The 24,916-nt window shown below is 35.7% G+C and overlaps 1 protein-coding gene across 4 annotated transcripts in view; it reads left to right on the top strand.

Annotated features, from left to right (window-relative positions):
* Positions 1–12,001, top strand: part of LOC103709982 (protein GLE1) — a 53,176-nt gene extending 41,175 nt beyond the window's left edge. For 2 of the 4 annotated variants that reach the window (XM_039120944.1, XM_039120946.1), the window contains 5 exons: positions 5,355–5,441; positions 9,350–9,433; positions 10,158–10,286; positions 11,328–11,450; positions 11,534–12,001. In XM_039120944.1, the coding sequence (XP_038976872.1) occupies positions 5,355–5,441; positions 9,350–9,433; positions 10,158–10,286; positions 11,328–11,450; positions 11,534–11,749 (639 nt within the window). In that variant the 3' untranslated portion in view covers positions 11,750–12,001. The remainder of the gene's footprint in view (positions 1–5,354; positions 5,442–9,349; positions 9,434–10,157; positions 10,287–11,327; positions 11,451–11,533) is intronic. The other 2 variants (XR_005509320.1, XM_039120945.1) reach the window with 2 other exon arrangements.
* Positions 12,002–24,916: the final 12,915 nt, after the last annotated feature.

Below are 24,916 nucleotides of genomic sequence, written 5' to 3'. Positions count from 1 at the left end.
CTGCGGCCCCGCACATGCGCGGACATTAAAAAAAAATAATAAAAAAAACAACGCGTCCGTGCGTGTCCGCGGACGCGCGTGGACGCGTTAAGTGTCATAGAGTGGCATTAAATGGCCCATGCGGGCTAGCAGCCCACGTGGGCGCGCTGCCCGGCACGGGGAACCGTGTGCGGGCGCGATTCCCTGCTGGAAAATCGGTTGCGGGCGTGGTTCTGGCGCGGGGAATCGCGCGTCTGCGCGCGATTTCCAAAAAAAATCTACGTGTCCGTGCGCATCCGCGGACGCGTTAAATGCCACAAAGTGGCATTAAGTGGCCCACGCGGGCGCGGGGCGCGCGCGCGGGGAAAAAGTAATTGGGCCGGGCTGGCACCGGCCCGGTTCGCACCAGTACAAGTACGGAACCAACCGGTTCCGACCCAGTCGAACCGTTTTTATACGCTGTACTGTACTGGTGCCCTTTGGCACCTGTTCGGTACAGGCTGAACCGACCGGTTTTGGTCGGTTCAACATACCTTGCTTAGAAACCTTCTCATTGATGTTCAAACCTTAGATTACTTTGTGCTTTGTAGTTTCTACCTTATTTTTTGCATGCAAAATTTCTTATTTTAAACTTTATCAGCTCAAATTCTAGGCTGAACCATTAATTGCAGCTATATATCCTGTCTAGTTCAAGCCACATCAGCTGTACTGAATCCTAGTCCAGGCGCTCTCTTGCATCATAGAGATTCTCATGTACATGAAAACTAATGGAGCTAGATGAACACTCTTTTTGACAATATAAGATCTCACCTACACTTCCTGCTTTGCTGCTATGGTAGTCCCAGGATTGAGGTGCCCAAGCTGCTGCATCTGTACACCGGTTAGTGCATACAAGACTTGCACACATAAAATAAATAACAAGAGAGAGTAGCTTTAAAGTAGAGAGAGAACAGCTCTCAGCACTTGCCTCTCACAGCAAAAAGAAAAGAAGTTTCTTTTGGGTGGGAGAAAAAAAAAACTTTATTTGATGATAGATATCGTTAGGTTACATAGAGTAGTATATATTACTACTTTGATTTAGTTTGACTAGAATTGAACTAAAGAACTCCTCTACTCCTTTGAATAAGACAAGATTCCAAGTTTGGGTGGAATTCCACCTCATAGCATCTAGAGCATGGTATGCCGAACCGGTCCATACCGGCCGGTACGAACCGATCTGGCCAGCTACCGGTATGCTGGAGCCGTGAAAACCGGTACGGTCAGTTTTGTGCCGAAGACGAAGAAGACGAAGAGAAGAAGAGAGAGCGCGGGGAAGAGAGGGAGGGAGGAAACCTGTGGCCACCATCGGAGAGGGCGGCGGGGGACGGGGGAACCCGCCGTCCCACCGTGGCTCTCCGATAGCGGCCACAGGTTTCCTCCCTTCGTCTCTTCCCCGCGCTCTCTTTCGTTCTCTTTTTCTTCTCCGGCTCCAGCAGGGAAGAGCTGGTCGGTTCGTACCGCTCGGTTCTGGTACGAACTGGAACCGTACCGGTACGGTTGGCGACCGGTACGTCTACCGGATCCGTTACGGCGGACCTTGATCTAAAGTATTATGCTAAATTAAAGCTTCTATTGAAGTTACCACGTCCCACCAAGGGCTTCAACAACTCAACGATTGTAGGTCTACTACTCCAGATTCTAGAACCATGATGAGGAGGATGTCTTGACATCAAACTTGGAAACCAACTCGGACTTGGCAACACCATGAACTCGACGTCGACATTATCTTTAGCATTCCCACATAATTCTAATATCCTTAACTTCAAGCGCATCTCGGCAAAACACAAACATCTACGATGGCATCAGCTATGTAAAGATGTTGGCAAGCTACTTCTCCATAATGCAGTAAATTAGTTGTATGCTCCTATTGGCAATTTGTTCTTTGATGGAGCAATTTTCATTCTCGATGTGCTTTATGCACAACTATAGAGAAATCTGTTGGCACAATAAGCAAGTTCTAGAGTGATGTTTTGAGGTAGCAATCTTTTATGTATTAAATGATTCTAGGGAGAAGAAGCACAATTTTACTAGAAACCATTAGGCCAACACTTTAAATAAAGTCTAAAGATACAAAAATATGGATTATTTGCTTACATATGGTGATCTGATTTATTTTGGGAACACTAGTAAATTGATTTACGAGTTTTAAGTCTTGCATGATTAATGAGTTTGAGATGACAATTTGGTTTGATTGAATTCTTTTCTTCATTTGGAGGACAAATAGTGCGGCACTCGGACTTTTATTTATTAGATAAAACATAAGTGGTTTGAAAGTATGCGGTGCCGGTACTGGGCATTGTACCGATTGTCTGGTGGTACAATATGGTATGGTACTATGCCCATTCCGTTTCTGGCTTTACCGACAAAGCCAAAGTTGGCAAGGGAGGGGGACACGGAGAAGGGAAAAGAGGGAGAGAGAGAGAGAGAGAAAGAGAGGGAGAGGGAAGGAGGGAGGGAGAGGAAGAGAAGGGAGGGAGGGAGAGAGAGAGGCGGAGAGAAGGAGAGAGAGGGCTTTCGAGCCCCCATCTCTTCCATAGGTGGTGGCCACACGAAACAGGGGCTCCTGCCCTAATTTTTTTTAGAAATTTTCTAAGTGAAGTCAGCAAACTGTTTGATTTGGTGTCTACTTTATGTCACAAATATGAGGCTGCATATCATGTAGGCTACTTGTTGTCTGGATTTATGCAGAGTCCAAGTAAAATTAATTGGGTTTCAGTAAAGAAAATCCAAAGATGCTTGAAAGGGACAAGTGACTATGGCCTATAGTACACTAGTGCTAATGAATGTAGCTTTTCTAGTTGTTCTGATAGTGATTTGGTAGGTTGATAGATGATCACAAAGGCACCACTAGATCGTGTACATTATTAGCTTGAGGGCTATTTGTTGGTCCTCCAAGAAGAAACACTCAATAACACTATCATCTTTAGAAGATAAATAAATGGCAGTCACTGCAGCAACTTGCCCAGCTATATGGAAGCGACAATGTGCTAACTAACTTGAAGCATGAACAAGTAGAGGTGATGACCACCTATCGCAACAATTGCTCCATTATCATGATCATGAGGAATCTAGTGCATCGCAGCCATGAAAAGCACATTTTGAGATTTGGCATCACTTCATTTGTTAACAAATTGATAACATGAGCATCCAGCTGATTTTGTTGCATTACTAAGAAACAGCTCGTCGACATATTTATGAAACCATTACCGTTGGAGGAATTTATGTTTTGCCTAGATACAGTTGAAGGACATCTTTATTATGAGGGAGTCTTGAAGATAATGCCGATGTTGAGTTCGTGGTGTTTGAATCCGTGTTGGTTGCCAAGTTTGATGTCGAGGACATCCTCATCATAGTTCTCTTATTTATACTAAATCCAGAATCCTAGAAGTGCAGTGTATGAGCTTTACTGTCCTTGGTGGGGCAAGATTTCTCCAATAGAGGTTTTAGTTTAGTTTTGTATTTTGGAAGCTATGAGAGGAATTACACCACAAATGGAATCTTATCATATTCGAAGAAACAAAGGAGTTGTTTAGTTTAGTGCTAGTCAAACTGAGGTCAAGTGGTTGTTATATATAGCACTCAATGAAACCTAACAATATCCATCATTGAGCAAAGGGAGGAATTACACCACAAATGGAATCTTATCATATACGAAGGAATCAAAGGAGTTTTTTTAGTTTAGTGCTACTCAAACTGAGGTGGAGTGATTGCTATATGTACCACTCAACATAACCTAACAATATCCATCATCAAACAAAATTTTGTTTTTCTTCTCCACCTGTGAGCATTCTCTTTATTTTGCCGTGTGAGGCGAAAGCTCAGAGGCATCTCCATCCCTCTGTTTTGAAGCTATGGTCTCTTATTATTTATTTTGTTTATGTGCGAATCTCATACACACTGTCATAGAGATGCAGCAGCTTCAATGTCTCGATCCTAGGTTACCATTGTAACCTGCCAGGGTTTTCACTATCAATTACTTACTCGCTTACAATTTTACAATGGAAGTGGTCTTAGAACCACACAAGTCAGTGACACATTTGATTTGTAATATACAAATCCAAGTTTTGGTCTACCATGCATTTTCTTAAGTTTAAGTTGCTTCTTAGAAGTAAAAGTTGTCAAAAAAAAAAGATTTTGGTTCAGTCACAATCTGTGGATAAATATATATTCTGCGCATATGTTTCCTCCTTAAGTAGGTCAGAATATAACTTGAACTAGCTATTCTACTAGAGGTTTAAAAAATAAGACTGAAAGAGTCAAGCTTCAAGCAAGAGAAAGAAATAAATAAGTGATTGGACCTAATGATGCTAAATGTTGTGAAATTTCAGGGGTCTAGATGTTGATCTGCACTTCAATTGGTTGAAATGGCTAATTAGACTTCAGATATCAAGAGTTTTAATTTTTGAAAGCCCTGTTTTGTGCTTATATTTTGAGTAGTTCGACATTTGTGAGAATGTCTTCTTTTCTTATGTTATTTGAATGCATTATGCCACCTAGTTTTGCAATCTTGACACTATCCAGGCCCTCATGGGGCCCGAGTCAATTGATTGAGTCCAGCACATTATATGATGAACTCTGGGGTACAACTATTGGATTTAAAGTGGCAAGGCTCGTACTGCAACATCACACCATGTGGACTATGTACTGTTAATATATTCTTGCTTGTCAAGTGTCCTGCCCCTTTATAATATTTGGTCCATGTTGGCATGTTCCTACTTGCTGTCTTATTACCTTTATCCACCACCTTTGGTGGTATGCTTCAATGCCCCTTGTAAATATCTCAGGGCTATGCCTATATTTGGTGAAACCTAGTTGGGTCTCTGAAGCTCAATGGAACCTACATTGACACTTCAACAAATACCCTGGTTAGAACTCAGAACCATGGTCACCTTCAAAGTTCACATCTTCACATGATGCATCAAGCAAAATGCAAAAGCACTTAATGGCCTTTGAGCTTGCAATTTGCTTATGTATTATACTGAACATGAATGAATATGTACTGCTCTTAAAACATATACTTGTAAAGAAGACCTTGTCAAGTTTATCCTACATTTCGGGTATAAATGGGTCAACTAACCAATTGCTTCTCTTAAGCAAGTAAAGAAAAACCATGTATGATCTGACTTTTTATACAACCCAAGTAAGGCAATTTTAACTGGATATGTAGGCACCCAGTAAACAAAGTCTTACTTTATTAGGAATTATTTATCACTTGAAATTGTTCATACATGAATATTAATAACTTAAATTTAATTACCACTTATGTGATGCATGTTGCTTGTTACAATATAATCAGTACTTTGTTTTTTCAACTAATGTTTAAACATTGTTTATAGGTTGTCTCTTTATGTGGAAACCCTGTTGGAAGTTTTGACCGCACTGCTTTTGCTTGTAGCCATGTCATTCTCCTTGTTACATCACAGGTTTCACTCTTCCTTACTCTGATTTACATAATTAGTAATTAGGAAATCTTAAGTCTGCTAAATTCTTTATCATCCTTGAATTCTTTAAATTATATTCAATTAATAGTAGGATATTTCATTGCGTTTGTATCAACTACTTTTGTTACTTTTCTTTCCTGTGATAGGTGTTGTCCTCTTTTTGGCTGCCCAATAGGATGTATACTCTTTTTTAGTATTATAAAGCAAAGTTCTGGACATCTTGTATTGATCCCTTTCTGTAATATTCTTATGTAAACATATGTCATTTTTTCATGTTAGGCCTGTTCTCTCCATCATTGTTACATAGACATGCATGAAGATGATTGTGACGGATTTTCAATTAGATACTCTTGAAACTATGTAAGGCTTATTTGACCTGTTGGATCTCTAAGGATCCTTGACTAATGGAACCATTTGATTCATAATTTGTCTCATCAGGACAAACTGATGCTTACCTAATGCTAGCACGGTGCTGAAGAGTTTAGTTCTTCAAACTTCTATATGATAGAAAAACAAGCAACTTTTTTGAGATTAACATAATTCATAGTTCTGGAGTTCTTTTTTGGAGATATCCTAAAGCCAACTTGAATCTGTAAGGATTCTTGCATATGGTTGGCAGAGCCATTTGAATCATACTTCACCTCACTCAAACCATGGTCAGCGGAATCGTCTTGAACTGCCCGGTTTGGGTCATCCCGAGCCAACCTTCGGTAGACCGAGACAGTTCTGGCAATGAAAATGAGACCGGCGACAGAGAAAGAGAAGAAGGAAAAAGAGGAGAGAGAGAGAGAGAGAGAGAGAGAGAGAGAGAGGAAGAAAGCGAGAGGAAGGTGGAGGCTGGCCGACGGAGGTCGAAGAGTCGCCACATGGAGGCGGCGGAGGTCGAGGAGCCACAGCAGAGGGGCTCCACCTCTGAGCCCCTGTTTCGAAGGAAAACAGGGGACCGGAGCTGGAGCCCCTCCGTAGCAGCAGTTCACCGGCCTCTTCCTCCTTCTCGTGGTAGTTCTCCGGCCCTCCGCTGGCTTTCCACCGGCCTCCCTCGGCCTTCCCCTTGTCTCGCTTTTTCTCTCTCCTGTTCTCCCTCTTCCCCGCCTTTTCTACTTTGTCGGTACAAGCCTGATACGACACGGCGCCGGCCCGTACCGAACCGTGATGTCGGGCAACCAGTTTGGGGCCCGGTACCGGCACAGGCAGACTACTCAGGACAAATGATGATACCTAATGCTAGCATAATGCGAAAGTTAGTTTAAATCTACAGATCCCTATATGCTGGAAACATAAATGAAAGTGACGGTTCTGAGGTTAGCATAATTTATAATTCTAGAGATCTCCTAACTAAAGTCTCTCAGTATCATCAAACATGTCGTGCAAGTGCCATTTGCTGCATATTTTTACATTAGCATATAATTAATGCTTGAGGAAGAGTATTTAAGCTCATTGTATTTGTGTCAACGAAATGTATTAAAATCAAACATGCAACATCCTTGATATTGGTGCTTTCCACGATGATGAGCTCGAAGAATTGAATTTTTTTACATTATTGAAATTGAGGGGGGTGGAGGCAGGACCATGAATTGAAAAACAAGTGCTGACATTAGATCTAGTTTTTCTTCTTTTTCTTTTTACTAGTTTGTTTCAATCAGCTAACATCATGGCTGATACTTTAGCCTGGAGTGGGATAAGATGGTTCATTTTCACATTAGTTATTTACTTATTTCCTTCCTGTAACAAGTCGGCAATCCACTCTATCCATGTATTCTTCTATCAAAGCATACTTAGTAACAGTGATTTGAGTGATAATAAAGATGATAATGCTAGTGAAATTTAAGAAATATTATTTCTCGTAGCAGTGGCATATGCAGGGTGACAAGTCTAATGTTGTCTTTTATGCAGCGCTATTGGAGAGCTACAATCAACTTGTGAGAGCACCTGGAATGGGAACTTGGATGCAATAACATTACATATAAAATATGCCTCAAATTTATGTCATTTAATGAAGACTCATTGTTTTCCAATGGATTCTCTGCTTATTGTTCAAAATATTCATCCAAACCCTGCCTCACAATTTGGTGCTGTTTTGATTTGCACTATCAGAGATAAACCACGTTAACCAAGCCCAGTAAGAAAACAACAGAATAGAATTATAGAAATTATAGAATTATGGCATTTTTTGTTGAAAATAAATGTATTCCTTTTCCAAAGATGCAAAAGTAAAACTTTTGAACTGAAATTGATTTTATCAAAGGAAGAACTTACAGTGCTTTTCTTTTTTATTCTTTTCATTTTTCTCAAGTACAAAAGTATGTTTAAACTAAAGGATTCAACTTCATAAGAATATACTTTTGTGGAAGATTTCTCATTTTGGAGTGGTATAAATATATAACATAAAAACATAGAGAACATTCTTCACAAATTCCTCAAAATCATAAGTGGTTCCCAGTTGCACCAGCAATTCTCTTGTAATAAAACACAAACATCTGGAAAACATCTACGTGGTTTTTGCATGACCTGCGCTCTTTGCATACTGCACTCGTCCATGTGATCCAAATGAAGATGCCTCAAAAGACAAAGCTCATGCCTTCTGTTCTTTGTGCCTGTATCTGATGGTGCAAGATGTTTGCTTTTATATTAAACCAACGATTAGTGACTATTTGCATTCAATAATTTGTCCTCCAACTGACCAAGTACTCTTGCATAGACCTCCCAAAGGACATTGAAACATCTTATATGAATCCATTTACATTAGCCAGGTGCTCATATGCACATTGCCTGCACATAACTGATTCTATATAGCATGTACATCTTTTGCTGATGCAGCACAGTCCACCCAGTAGGCTTCACCCCGTGATGGTCTGCTGGAAACATAACGTTAGCATATATAAATATACTATATTAGGTTATGGCACAAAGTAGAGCTTGCTTGTGATATATTTTTTGATTGATATCTCATAAAACTTTCATCAATTCAAATAAATACAAAGTATGATTTTTGGAAAATTTATAGTTCTGTATTTTTTGTCGAAAGCAATTTTAGATTGCACCATTTAATTGAAATATAATATTAATTTATCTTAAATCATCTTTATCCATGACAGATGATTTTTAACAAAAATCTAACCCATATTGGTAGGTTCCGGACAGAGTTATTTTAAAGTTGTTAGATCTGGCAGATGGTTAAATGAAAGGCCACTTTCAATTTCAGTTTGCTTTATACCGGTTGATTTAATTAGAGACCCACAATTTTGGTAGAAAAATCCATTAATCCATGTTTATTGAAAATGTTTGAGTTTTGCTTTATTTAAAGAAAAAATTCAATTTGCAAAACTAAAAATTCCCTCATAATTTCTTTGTTTAAAACTTTAGCACCAAAAGCAAATCAATATGACATATTGCTGCAAAATAATGGTAGTTCTATTTGGTGCACCTTGGAATGCTCCTGACCACCATAGTTACAATGAGTTGGAAAAAAGTTCAATACGTGTCGACTGGTTTGAATATAAGATATTGGCCATGCATACATATCATGAGAATGATTGGTTGCATTACCTGGTTGTATTGGCACATTACATTTATCCATAACATATTTGAGGTAAAAATCGTATTGTCCACCCTGAGTGATAATAAGTAAATTTGCTTGTGTTTGTCCTGTTTTGCATTCTAATTTGCAAATCATTATCTATTTTCTCTATATGTTGGAAACTTCATTACACACTTTGACCCGTGGTGTTAGTAGAGGTAGGAAATATTTGCTGTCAAAAGTCTTAGATTTCTAGTTGCCTATTGGTAAATATTGGTTGCAAATAGATGTTAAATTCATTATTTTGTTATCACATGTTATTATGCATATTAGCATTTCAAGTACATGAACTGACTATTTGGATCATCCTCAGATCCCAGTTACAATGGATTTTGTTCTGGCTGAGTTCCACAAAGCTTGCATTTACACTGTTCCAAAGCATCTGCAGAGTTCAAATGTGAGGCCAGCTATTGTTTTTCTAACTGTAAATTATCTACTTTATATTGCATTAGTTCTTAGATGGCGTACGTTTTAACTACAACTATAGCCAAAACAATAAAGTTGTATTCCAACTTTCGGCATTTTACTTATTTCTTTCAAATGATGCTTATGCTTTTCTTCAGTATTCAAAAAGATAAAGCATTTAATAATACTAATTTCTTAATCATCACGTAAAGGTTATTTGAGAAAACAATAATTCGATTTAACTGCATTTGCAGTTAATAATGTAATCAATTTTAACAACTGGTAGGCTATTTTATCTTATTGCAGACTCCAATAACATTATATAGATTTACTATGAAACTTATTTTGTGTTAAAGCACAAGTTTATCAAGTGGTTCCACATCTTTGAGAGCGATCAATCAAACAAGACAATAGGTATGATTAGCCTTCTCAAGTGACTCTGAAATCTAGATAGTACTATTCTTTTATGGAAGATATAAACAAACTAATAATGGAGGATTATCCAAATATAATTTGGATAATTGCAACAGATTAATGGTTTCAGTGAATTTTAGAAGCATGATGAAAGTCTTTTATTGCACAAATCTGACTTCATACTATACAAAATACAACTATTCCATTTTTTATATTTGAGAATTATATTTAATGTATTAGTTAAATCTTCTAGTAGCATGAATTTTTGAAAGATTTTTTAGTCAATTTCTTACTCATTTCAGCCAGCACTGGGAACCAGAGAATACTTGAAAATGATTGGTTACCGTGAAGAAGATGGGAAGATTGAAAGCTCTCAAAGTTACCTGAATCGTGTCAGGTCTTATATGAAATTATATGCTGCACTCATTCAGGTCTCTATATTTATTTCTCCTATTCCTGGATGCTAATGGTGTCAAACAAAATAGTACTGTAGAATTACAATAATACTATTAAATTATTTTAGAAATTTGCATGTGTATTTTCTCTAGGGCCATAAATACCTCAATCAACACCCTCCCAAAATGTCTACCAGATCATTATCTGACAAATTCTCTCCTCCAACCATAAGCATCTCTTAAAACCATAGCTGCCACCTTCCAAATGGAACTAGGAAGCAGTATGTAAGAGTGAAGGGAAATGCTATGGCTAGACAAATTTGTTGAAGTAAGGAACAGGAAACAATGACAAAATAGGAGAAAACAGTGAGAAACATGAGAAAGAAAAAAGGGGAATTCTTTAGCTCCAGTATTTTCTTGCTGGTCTGGACAACTAATACAATTATTTGATTGAGTTCTACCAGTTTTCTAAAGCATCACCCCTTTTTTATTGGGGAAGGGAAGAAGGTGGTGCAATTAGGGAACTAAATAGATAGAGTAGGAAATTCATTTCTGGTTAACTGTGCTTAAATATTGCCCATAAATCATGCATCTCGATGCAATGCCTTTTCTACCTTCACTCTCTCATGAACAAATTGTCCCCTTAATTGCAATAATAGCAATATATTAAGAATGAAAGAAAAATGTCAAAAGCTAGGAAATTCGAAAATAGTATTATTTCTATTTTATTTGATATTTGCAGTGTTACATTTTGATACATGTTCGACATAATTGTTAAACATCACAAGTGTTTGCCCAACTGAACTTAGAAGGATATTAGTGTAGAGGGAGATATTGGTCAAGCTACCAGTGTTGTTCAGATCATGTTCTGAGGCATTTTTGCATTTTAGTAAGAGCAAAATCATGGTAGTGGAGCCTCGCCATTCAATCTGGTTAACCTAGAAATTTTGCTTTGACTGCTATTAATTCCAAGGATCCATTCCTGTTACGAAGGATTGGTTTATATTAGATGTTCATGAGATACCCTATGAATGTACCAGTATCCAACACGAAAATGCCATTTTTGTGTCTTGGCAGACAGAGGTTGAAGGTATCAGAAATCCTCATGGCCTAAAAGAAGGATGGGCATGGCTTGCAATGTTTCTGAATGCACTTCCTGCTAACGAATACACTGCTGCTGCTTTGGAGTCCTTCCTAAAGGTTAATCTGGCTTCTTGACTCTCCCATATTCGCTGCATACTTTGCTGCGCTTCTCATAGCTAAATTAGCTTTTACGTTATCAGATGGCAGGCTTTGCTCTATTTAGGAGATACAAATCTCAGTTTCTGAAGATACTGGATGTCATCTCCCGTAGCTTTTTGCCTGCTCTGAAGAAACGAGATCAAAACAAGGGTGATATTGCACTAGGACTTGAACAATATTTGGATGAGAAAATGTACTTAAAGGAGCCAGAAGGGTGGCGCCTTCAGACCTCATCGCTATCAAGAGAGTGGAAATGACCAGCATCTCTCACCACCTTCGAAGATGTTCTCGAGGTATATGACTTAAAATAACCGGAATTGTGGTGCCTACAAACCTCAGAACTGTCGAGAGAGCATAAGCAGGACTGACATTGTATTCGAAGATGTTATTATAAATCTTGCACCGTTCAGGCAATTTTTTTATTAAAATGCTGAGATGAAATCTGGCTTTGTATGAATACTTGCAAACCTTTTACAAAAGCAGGTAATCTTGTCCTTTTTTTTTTTCCACTAGTGTTTGTTGCCGTTTGCATCTAAGATTAGTATTTATCTTTTCTGTATTTATATTCCAATCCTCGAAATATATTCTTGATCAAAGAAATCAATGTTGATAAGGTCAAAAGTGACCATTATTCTTGCCATGTAATTGCTATCGTAAGAGAAAAACTATGGACTATCATTCGTCATATCAATGGGATTAACAACACTTTGTTGCTCAATTTAACCTTTGATTGAAAATTTATTTGGAACTATAAATAATAGTCATAATCTATTGGATGCAGAAGTTTTATATAGAATTGAATTCTTTCTAGTACTTGAGATGTGCATGCATGCATGAATATATATACCAAAGATTTTTGGCATAGAATAAAATTTTAGAAACACTATGGCACCCCTTCAAAAAAAAGAAGAAAAGAAAAAGATTAGCAAAGATTGGGTGGTAAAATGCGTCTTCATGAATGTGTTCAAAAGTTATTTGACATATTACTTTTTTGGTCTAAATAAGTTTAACTTTTGAAATGAGCCCTAAATTTTGGGAGGACACTGGACTCTAGTTATGCACGTACACTCCCCTAGAAAGCCCAACTTAAGAGTAGTTTCCTCCTTGGACTCCTTGAAGTCCTGCAGACTTAAGTCTCTTTAAAAAACTCTAATTTGGTTTAAATCTGTAAACGAAAATCTAACTATGATTAGGGTTGTGGGAATTAATGAATTGGAAAATATACTTAAAATCATATAGGTTAGGATGTACATTCATGCATGCATGCATGCAAATGTATAACTACATGCACACACATGCGCATGAGCACGAACACGCATTAGTTTAAATATTTGCCTGCACGCACATACCAAACCAAGGAATAGCCATCACTTGATTTTTGAAATTAAGAATTAGTATCATCAATGGCTCCCACTCTTTGTTGTGATTATCTGAGTGTTATAACTATTTCTTCAAGATCTTCTATGTGAGTCGTTTGCTATTTTTGAGCATCATAATATTAATGCTTTCTGATGGTTTCATTACCATCGTCTTTTTCAAAATAACAGCAAAGTTTGTTATTTTAACGTTAGCTGATGTTATTAACGCAGTTTGGTAATAGTACCTTCCTAGTAGCCGGTAACCCATGCTATGTAGGATAATATTAGCTAATAGCTTTGACATTCTCCCCTCTCAAGCATTTGCACCGTTAAAAGTTTTCTTTTGGTGGAGATAGTACATTGAAGTCGGATCGTAATAAGAAGTAATTCAGTATGATGTTGTTGGAATTTGTAGTGGAAGTCTCCTACATATAACTCGTACATAGGGGGTTCTATTGTAAGATTAAAGTTTCGATTCAGTGTTCCCCTAAGAGCACATTAAATTATATGGTAAAGACAAATTATGGCTCCAAGAGGTACACGGATTAAAAATTATTGTGTGATGGTGATAACGAATCATAAGTTAAAATACTCGGTGCGTCGCAGCTAATGGAACTGTAAACTGAAGGTGTTTGAAACTTCTGACAAAGAAAGACTTACACCTTTCTCTGCCTGCAGGCAGTGGCGTTCAGCCACCCAGCGAAGCTGGCTGTCATATGTAGTCCAATGAGACATTTAGCAAGCAAGCTTCTGATGGAAACATTGTGTGATTGGATACTGATCCGAATTATTCTGTTGGAAATCAGAGTATGATGCACCAAAAAATTGCTATTGGTGATATGAAATAATAAATTGAAATTAAAAACTCAATACAAAACCTTTTTTTCAAAATCAATTGGTAGTAGTAAGTTTTCTTGGATTGAGGTGTGTGATGCACACTGCTCTAAAAACGTGATTCGCCCTTTACGTGTGGATTTGAGGCAATCTTGTCTTCAAAGTACAACAACCCGGCTCAACTTGATCCTCCTCTAACGAGCACAATCGCTGGAGATGCTTGATCCAAATGACTCCTTCAGATGCCCAAAAAAGAAAAGGATATAAGCAGAAAATTGAATAATTGAAGAATTTTGTATGTGGAAGAAACTCTCGAAAGGAGACAGAGCACTAGTGAATGAGAGAGAGAGATCGGGAATTGTGTTTGATTGATACCAAATGTTGATCCAGAGCCTATTTATAGACTCTGTCCGATGACCGACAAGACGTGTTTCCGAGATACGTGATGTTTCAGAAACATCGCATCCCATTTAGAAAACAACGTTTTTTTCTAAAGAGTCGCGACTCTTCTGAAAAAAGCATTAAAAAAAAAAATAAGTATATTAAAGTATTTAAACCAACTAAAATTTAGAGGATAAGGCTGGTTTTTTTTTTTAAAATAAATCTTTTCATAAATTTTAAACTCAAGCAATCCCCACAAAAGATTTAAATTTAGAAAAAAATAAAAAAGGACATCTCATCAACTTGTATTGTGCAATGGGTGAGATGTCCTGGAGACTTGAACTTTACTTAGTGTTGACAGTATCCATCTAAAGGAACCATAGAGGATTAGACCTTGAACTAGGTACTTTATCTCAGATTTCTACTTATCACATACACAATACAGATCAATCAGGTCTTTGTACGGTCAGCAATATTTAAAGGCCTTGCACTTAGTACCTTGATTTTTTATAAAAATTTGTTAGAATTAGCCCAAACCTCTAATTGCGGCCTATACTACAATTCTTGCATAGGTAAGTACTCCAAAGATATTTGTAACCTAATACCCTATAGTATTTCTGTCTTGGACTTATTAAGAGTATAATTAAACCTTTCCAATATAATTTTGTCACTGATAAGAGGTATCATAGGGATAAGAGGAGATATACTCCGAAAAAATTTACTCTAACACTATCAATCAATTAGCTTTGTTTCTACTATTTTGAACCTCTTTTATAGGATCTCCAATTACAAAGGTTGGGTATCCACTATCGGTGAATAAATAGTGGGCTTAATCCCCATCCCCTCAATGATTCTAGGACTCCTCTTCTAGAAAACTCTTGGTTAATTTATCTGCAAATTTTTATTTAGAATTGACAAATTTCAAGAAAATGACATTATATTTTTTGAGTTATCTTATAAATTTATGATGAATCCGGGTATGTCGGTTCATCTTTTTATTAGTACTCTTTTGATTTATCAATTCTATCACAACCTTATTATCACAGTAGATTGATATGGCCGGAACTGGCTTATATACTAAAGATAGCTTTGAGATAAGATTTTTAATCCACTTCACCTCAATACAGGTGGTATCCAAAGCAATCAACTCAATCTCCATAGTGTTCCAAGATATAATAGTTTGTCTGGATGATCCCCAAGCAACAACAGTAGCATTGAGAAAAAAGAGATATCTGGTAGTTGATTTAAGGTCAAGAGAATCAGTAATCCACTTTGTATTACTGTAACCCTCAACTTCCTTGAGGTATCTAGTATAAAAGAGAGATAGATCAAGGGTTCTCTTAAGATATCATAAAACTCTCTCAACAGCTGATCAATGAGATTGAATTGGATTTTGAGTATATCTACTTAGTCTCCCTATAGCATAGAAAATATCTGGTCTTGTCCTGTTTGCCACATATAGGAGAGAACTTATGATTTGAGGGTATTTAATTTGATCAACTGGTTCATTTAAATTATTTTTGAGATGAATACTTGGATTATAAGGAGTGGATGTAGATTTTTGATCAGAGTAACCAAACTTTTAAATAATTTTCTCGATGGAATGAGCAAAGGAGAGAGCTACTCCTTCAAGAGATCTGATCAGCGTCATCTGTAGGGTGATATTTCACATCAAAGTGATTGGAAAGAAATTATTTGATTCTGATATAATTTTAAGAGAAGTGTCAAAGATCAGAATACCGTCAGCGTGTAAACAAAAGGATCACACAATCATCGTTGATGATTTTGGAATGCATACACTTGTCATGATCATTGATGGAGAAACCAAAGAAAAGGATAGTTCTATCAAACTTTTGATGCCATTTTTGAGGTCCCTGATTTAGACCATATAAAGACCTAACAAGTTTGCAAACTTTATTTTCTTGCCCGTTTACAATGAATCCTTCAAGTTGTTCCATGTAGATATTTTCATCTAGATCTCCATTTAGGAATGCAGTCTCTACATCCATTTGATGAATGATCAACTTATAGTCGGAAGTAATCACAAGAAGAGTTCTAAGGGTAGAGATTCTAGCTTTAGGAGAACAGGTATCAAAATAATTTAAATCTTTTTCTGGTTATACTCCTTAGCTACTAATCTAGCTTTATACTTTTCTATAAATCTATCAGGTCAAAGCTTCCTGTGGAATACCCACTTACAACCTAATGGTTTACTATCTCGAGGAAGATCAGTTATGATCCAAGTCTGTTTTTGGATAATTGAGTTGAATTCAAAATTAATGGCTTTTTTTCAGAAAGAGACATCAGGTGAAGACATTGCCTTTATAAACATGGAAGGTTCACCTTTAACCAGAAAAGTAAAGAAACCTTCACCAAGGTTCTTTTCTTTTCAAGTCCCTATGCTCCTTTTAGGTTCCAAAGGTTTATGATCAGAATTAGAGCTCTTTCTCTTTCTAGAATTACAACGAACCTCTAATTCAACAAGTTTGGGATTAGAAGATAGATCAGATTGAATTTAATTAGATTTTTGGTTTCTAAAAGAAAAAATATTTTCAAAATACATAGCATCTCTAGCCTCGATGAGAGTATTATTAGATATGTCACTTATCTAGAAATTTATTATAAGGAATCTATTTGTGCTACTATCTAAGGAATACCCTACAAAGATTGTATCTATGGTTGTAGGTTCAATTTTTCTTTTCTTAGGTTCAGGTATACCTGCTTTAGCTAAGAACTCCGACACTTTTAGGTAATCTAATCTAGGTGTTCTACCCTTCTAGGGTTCAAAAGATATCTTATTACTATCCTTAATCTATTTAGGATGCAACAGGCTACTAAAAGAGTTTTTCCCATAAGTTCTCGGGCGCACCTAAACTGATTAACATTTAATTAACCATATCTATTAGGGTACGATTCTTCCATTCTGCTACACCGTTTGACTGCGGAGAGTAAGAAGGACCAACGTCATGAATGATATCATGCTCTTGACAGAATAGCACCAATTTATTCAAGGATTTTTTCAGTTTGCGTTTCAACTTCAACCTTATATATTTTAAATTTATCTAAGACTTTATTTTTAGATTTGATTAGATATGTATAACAATACCAGAAGAAATCATCAATGAATATTACAAAATAATGATTTCTTCTTTGAGTTGAAATTTTGGTAGAGTCACACACATCACTATAAATTAAATTAAGAAAGTTAGAACTTCTATTAATAGATTTGAAAAGTTTTTGGGTACTTTTGGCTTGAACACAAATTCCATATTTGATCTATTTATCCAACTAGATCTTAGGCATCGAATTCAAGTTAGTCATGTGATGGATCCAATCAAAATTCACATTACTTAGCCTACCATGTCAAACATTAAAGGATTCAAGATTTAAAACAATAGGATGATCTTTATTAGAATCTTTACGAATTGCGCTCAATTTGAATAGACCTTCAGATACAAAGCCTTTTCCAACAAACTCGTTATTACGAGTACTTACAAGCTTATTAGATTCCAAGACAATCTTGTAGCCTCTGGATACAAGAAGAGATCCATTGATGAGGTTCCTCCTAACATTGGAGATGAACAACACTTCGTAAAGGATTAGAGTTTTTTTAGATGTCATCTTCAGGTCAACTCATCCTTTTTCTAACACTTGTGCTGAGGAGTCGTTTTCAAGCATTAAACCTCCTCCACTTGATTCCTAAAAGGTAGAGAATCAGGGGCGGTCAAACTAAGCATGCACATTAGCTCCATAATCAAGCCATTAATCACAAGAAGAATGGACAAGAAATACTAAAGGGCTTGGACTTTCTAATCCGAAGGAAGATCCAAAACCATTTTCAACCATGTTCACTTGAGGTTTAGGTGATTCTTTCTTCCAAGTTTCAGTCTTCCTATGGTATAAATCATTCGTCATGATATGTTCGCTCGCATACGAAGCAGAAGGTCTCCTTTCTTTTTGGCCTCTGATTTGGACAGTTTTGGCTTCTAGGAGTTTGGAGGAAGATACAAGGTTGAAAGGATTCTAAGATTTTTTTCTTATAGGTTTCATTTGATTCAGTCAAATTGATTTAGTATCCAAAATCAAATTTAGGCTTATGCCTATGCTCTTTTTCAATCCTGACAGAGTTTATAACCTTTGATAGAGTTAAGTCACCATACTTATGACTTAATTCACGAGAATAATTCAACCAAGATGTAGGGCAAGAATCAACCAAGTCTTGGACTCTATAAAGGGCAATACAATCTTAGGTTTTAAAATAAATGCAATAAAGGGCAACAATAACAATAAAATTAAATAACTACACTAAGAGAGATATAACAAGTATAAAAATTTTGTAATTTCTAGATATTTTTCAAAGCAGCAACAATTGAAATTTTGAAAAAAATAATAATAATATGCACCATTCTTAAAGCAGCAGTAATTTTTACACAATTTTCAAAAGATATAGAAAATTTCTGCATAGGTTTTTACAATATAGAAAATTCTGCAGAATATAATTCGCACAAAATTTAAAGCTATAAAAATTCTGCGCAGATCGTAAAGCTGCGGTAATTTTCTATACATATTTCTTTTATTCTGTACAAATTTTCAGCACTATTTTAAAGCTGCAGAAAATTCTGCAAAGATTTTAAATGTGTAGAAAATTCTTATATAATTTTTAAAGTTGCAAAAAACTATTTGCACTAATTTCAAAGCAATATGGCTTTCTTAAAAATAATTTTAGTAAAGAAAGCAACTTTTTAATGAAGTTAAGGCTTTCCAATTCTATACAATTATATTAAATTTAATTTTATGCTATCAAATTAAATTTGATAAATAATCAAATAGCAATTTATAGTATGATCAAAAATTAATGTTATTAGACTATTGGAAATCAAAGTATGATGCACCTAGAAATTGCTATTTGTGATACAAAATAATGAGTCAAAATTAAAAAATTAATACATTTTTTTTTTCAAAATGAATATTAGTAAGCTTGTCTGAATCGAGGCGTGTGATCGACACTATGCTAAAACGTGATTCGTTCCTTACATGAGTATCTACGACGATCTTGTCTCCAAGGTATGACAACCATGCTTAGCTCGATCCTCCTCTTACCAAAACAATTGTTGAAGAGGCTTGATCTAGATGATTCTTTCAAATGCCTAGAAAAGAAAAAGATAGAAAACAAAAAATTGAAGAATGAAAGAACTTTGTTTGTGAAAGAAACTATCAAGAGGTGATAGAGCAATAGTGAAAGAGAAAGAGAGAGAAATCAGAAATTGTGTTTGATTGATCCTGGATGCTGGATCGAGAGCCTATTTATAGACTCTATCCGATGACCGATAAGACACTGAGTTTTCAAGGTATGTGATGTTTTAGAAATATCATATTCCTGTCAGAAATCAACATTCCTTTCCAAAAAGTAACAACTTTTCTGAAAGAAACATTTGAAAAAATATATTTTAAAGTATTTAAACCAACTAAAATTTAAGGAACAAGCCTGGTTTATTTTTTAAAAAAATTTAAATCTTTTTATAAATTTAAAACTCGAACACATGCAAGGGATTCAGCAACGCTGGTGCTGATGCTCTTAACTCTCTGATAGGCAGTGGTTTAGATTGATAACAAGCTATCGAATGTGAATGTAAATCTAAAAATAATTTCATCATGTCCATCTTTTCTTTTTTTCCTTTTCCTTTTCTTTTTGGAATTATACTGCAGCAATCAAACATAATGGATATAAAAGATTTTGGTTTCTTGCTACATTCTAGCAAGTGGTAAGAAACAACTAGAATGCAGCCCTCTCCGCCTACTCCTTATGTCGATAATCGCATATTCTCCTTCTCCACTTTCCTCCTTCGCCTTTCAGTATTTTCTTGCTCCACCGGCTCTCTATGCTGGCTCAGTCCAAAAGTATTAACATTAGAATATTATATACGACGAGAAAGAGGAGTTTCTTGAGCTTTCTTACTATTAAGATATGTGAGAGTTGAGAAAGAGGAGTCTCTCTTGAGTTTTGAGAGAAATTTTTTTTTAAGAAGACGCCTTCTACAATATGGATAATTATAATTAAAAGTCCAATTATATGTGTGAGCTTCTTCCATTAAGATAATAGAGATAAATTGTTTATTTTTTATTACGTTTGACCATTAAACAATCAATTATTGATCTTCTTTAACATTATAAAAGATATAATAATATATATTGCCATAGAAATTTTATAATATAACTAATAACTATACATTTTTATTTATTACTGACATTTATGATTGCTATTGTTATATCAAAATTAAAATATTATAAAATAATCATAGCTATTTACAAAATTAGATATTACATGTTATATTATATTACATTATTATAACCATATATACTTATACTTGTGATTTTATTATATAACATTACAATATTATACATTAAACAACTAATATAATACTAGAATGTAATACCATATAATTATAAAATTTGATTATATTATAAGTCTTCTTACACCATTAAAACATAGTAATATGTTTGAATGGATATATTACACTATTAATGTGTTATTATATCATAAGATTTAATTCATTCTATGAAAATATATCACATGATATATACATTAATACATTATCACAATAAATTTATCATTTTATTGTCATATCATAATGATTTATATATATATATTAGAATTATATATAATATTTATTGTAAAAATATTGTGTTGTATTGTGTAACTATTATGATTCATAATAGGAATTATGATCATTCCTTATGATTTCTTTATTATTATAACAATATGGTTATTACTATCATATGATAATTAGAATATTCTAGTAAGTATTATAAGATACTAATGATGACTATAATTGTAATATTAACATTAAGGTAATAAATAATAATTTTGCTATCTTTATAATTGTAAGAATGACAGTAATATTATTATTTTGTGATTATTATAAAATTATAAAATTTTTAAAGCGTTATATTTTGATAAATATTTTATATCGTTATCATAATGTATAATAATAAATTAAGATGATAATAACATAGTATAATAATAATAATACTATTTTTTATTGTATGTATTATTATAATAATTTTTTAGTGCACTCATATTTTGCAAGAGGAGCATGACACAGAAGTGGCAGCCACTCCGATCAAGAGTTGGAGGCTAGGAGTGAAGGATACAAAAGTGCGTCTTTACTTTCTTTTGATTTGGCAGGTTGGACCCACGTTAGAGCTATATAAAATGCCATTTTTACCCAAAAAAATACAGAAGTGCGTACGGCCAACTTTGGCAACACGAGCTTCTACACCAAAAGCCCCAAAAGATCTGTAGGCAACCAGACACCTATAATTAACCATTTGCAAATTGCAAGTTCCTTGCTGCAAGTGCAATTTGCAGGTTTCCCAGTTTCAAGCAATCTTGCCGCCCTAAATCAAACAGGACTGGTTGGACCGTGATATAAATTTTTCTCAGTAATTTTTTTTATTTTTTGATAAAACTCAATATAATATACTTTATCCTTGCAATAAAAAAAAGGCATATAACCCACACTACAGGAATAGTAACTTTTATCGGCATTTTTCATAGCCTTTACCGACGCTAATAAGCATCGGTACAAATCCTGTCGACGCCAGAACAAGTGTCGTAAATACGTCGGCGATACCTAAGTGGGAAAGATTTTTGCCGATGCTAACAGAAAGCGTCGGCAAAACTCGGGATTTACCGACGCTTTAATAAACATCGGTGTAAGTAGTTTTGCCGACGCAAACACGCGTCGGCATAAACTACTATTTGGGTGTGCCGGCATAGTTGCGTGGGTTTTTGCCGACGCTTACAAACGTCGGCACATATAAGTTTTACCGACGCTTTGAACGAGTTGGCAAAAGCTTGCGTGGTGCTTTTTGCCGACCCTTTAAAAGCGTTGGTGAAAGCGTGCCAGACCGTGCCAAAGCTGGTTTGTAGCAACGCTTTAAAGTGTCGAGAGTGGATTTTTTTAAAAATATATATATTAGAAAAAACACATGTATATCATAAATCAACATTTACATCAATATGAACATGTATTACATTTACATCAACACAAATATTCAGATCATTCAAAATATTCATATTGTCATATATGATTAATAAGTTTAGAATTACAATGTGCTTTGAAAAATATAAGAAAGATACATATAAAACTCCTTAAATAATAGTCTAAAAAGTACCAGGGACCGAATTCAGCACCATTATCTCTACGAGCTGTTGAAGTATCAGAAATCTACAAAAAAAATGGAAAACTTTAGAAGTTAGGAATATGAAAATCATTAACTCAAATATATATAATTATGTAAAGTCATCAAATATATATAGTTATTTACCTGAGGAGGAAGAAATCGTTGTAACATAAATGAAATATACTCAAGCTGAGACTGCAAAGTTTGTTGGTTCTGCTTGAGCTCCGTTAACTCTGTCTGATGGAGATCCTTCATATCTTCAATTGTTGCGTGAAGTCTACTAATTTCTGCATTGCTACTACCTTTTCCAGCATTTCTTGTATACATGCTCACCGCAGACAATTGAGTGAGGATAACTCTAATGCCATAACCCCTCACTCTACCATAATGCTCTGGGCCCAATAATTCAGCGATCACTTGAGCTTCGACGTGACTGGTCACGTCGGATGATGATGACTCCCCGACGTGATCTAAAATAAGAGTTGTTGCCCTGTCCTATATCTCTCAAAAGAAAAAGTCATATTAATATATGCCAATAATAGAACTAATAAAAATATCGTTGAAAGATTCAAAGATGAATACATACAATTATATCTCTTGACTCCTTCCGAACAAAACTGCCATCTCGGTGGGTGCGAGTCATTTTATAAAACTCCATCTTACCAGGCTCCCTCCCATTATCATCCATCTACAATAAAAAGTATATTGGCAAGCTAGTTATCATGACACATGTTATATGATAGAACAGTTTAAAATAGTTTCAAAGAGTTTCAAAAATACTTACGAATTTAGCTCTACGTCGAACATAACTCATCGAGCATGAAGTATGAGAAACAGTCTGAGAGACTCGTGCAGCTCTACCAATGTTGGAATATATCTTCCCAAAAAAGAAAAATAATATAAATTTGTAATCTAAATTATTAGTAAATATAATCTAAGGTATTGAAAAAATATACACAACCTGAGCTTTCTCGGAAAACCAATAGTGGACAAGCTCCCTCCACTGATAAGGGATTACATCAGGAGGACAAATGTGGGTAACCTCCTCTTCTGTCATACCATCGTGCTTCCAGTCCGCCTTTAACTTGGCCCTATATTCTTTCCACTTGCGGTTGACGGATTTCAACACCCAATCATGGCTCTCTTTAGTGAGCAAAAACTTTTTCTACACCAAAGTAATTAAAGAATGTTATAACAATGTTAAATCAAAAAATAAAATTATGATAGTAAGCAAATTCAATTCTTTACCTTAATAACTTTAAGAAGCTCAACCTTATACGAAGAAAGTATTTCATTCCATTTTATATTGTTGAGCGGATATAACTGACCCTTCCGCGCAACTGATGCTAGAAAAATCGATAAAATGCTTGCAACCCTCTTGATGGGCTACCCCAGTTCATTGCAATGGACCACGATTTTCTCATCCTCGCATAGGCTCCACACATCCCATGCTCGAGTGGATCCTCGTGTCCTCCTCACTCCCCCCAGTCCATCTATAAAAATAAAATAAAATATCCATTAATTAAAACATTAAAGGCAAATAATTTAATATAATTAGATTGTAAGAAAAATTAATATATAAAATGTAAATCAAATTACCCTGGATGTGCATGTCATCCATGTCTGAACAATCAGCAGGTGGCATGTGCTCAGACTGAGACTCGTGCTGAGTATGGAACTCATGCTGAGAATGGGACTCGTGCTGTTGGGGCTCGTCGGGTTGCTGGGACCGTAAGGACTAATCGGAAGAAGATCCCACGGATGTGTGCTGAAACTCAATATCTCTAAATCGTTTTTCTCACGGCATGTTGTTACCTAGTATGCACAAAAAGAAGCAATATTAGTTAAATAATAAATAAAATCTAAATGAATTGCTAATTAATTAAATGAATAGAAGTAATTTTTTTCTTACCATTAAGAAACTTAAGTGGCACATTCAACATTCGTCCTAACCAAACTCGTAGTATTCAGTTCATCAATTTTAATAGTAACAATAAACTTCTATTAGAAGATTCCAAACAAGTATTCTATAGCATACTTCCATAGCATTACTCAAATTCAAGAAATGCAGTAATACCCGGTAGAAACAGATAGAAACTGTCACCAAAACCGTTAATTTCATAAGCACACTACAAATTCCTTCTAAAATAAGCATTCAGCATACGAATCATTAAGATGTAAAGCTTCATTTTTTTAACCTATCTTTGCCTCTAAAAATCTTTTGAATTACCTCTTTCTCAGGCGGAGAGAGATGGGGTTGGCCGGTCGGCGCCGCAGAGAAGGGAGGAGGAGAGGAGGATGCGGACAATCGCTCGACGCTAGAGAGGAGGGAGGAGGAGAGGAGCTTGTCGTCGGACGTCGCTCGGCGCTAGAGAAGACAAGGGCCGGTTGCTCGTCGTCGAAGAGAAAAGAGGAGGAGAGGAGCTAGGGCTTGATCGATTAGGATGCAAAATGAGGAGAAGGGGGCCGGCCGCTTGGTTTTGTTGTTAATTTGACCGACGCTTATACGCGTCATCTTAGACATGTGAGTACGTCGACGCTAATAAGCGTCGTCTATTACTGACGCTTTTTAAAAAAGTGTCGGCTTTTTCTGTAGAATTACGACGACGCTTTTATGCGTTGTCTATTCTTTAGAATTACCGACGCTTAATTAAAGCATCGACA

The sequence above is a fragment of the Phoenix dactylifera genome, unplaced genomic scaffold (assembly GCF_009389715.1).
Source record: "Phoenix dactylifera cultivar Barhee BC4 unplaced genomic scaffold, palm_55x_up_171113_PBpolish2nd_filt_p 000923F, whole genome shotgun sequence".
Lineage (NCBI taxonomy): Eukaryota > Viridiplantae > Streptophyta > Magnoliopsida > Arecales > Arecaceae > Phoenix > Phoenix dactylifera.
This window is presented reverse-complemented; position numbering and strand designations above follow the sequence as displayed.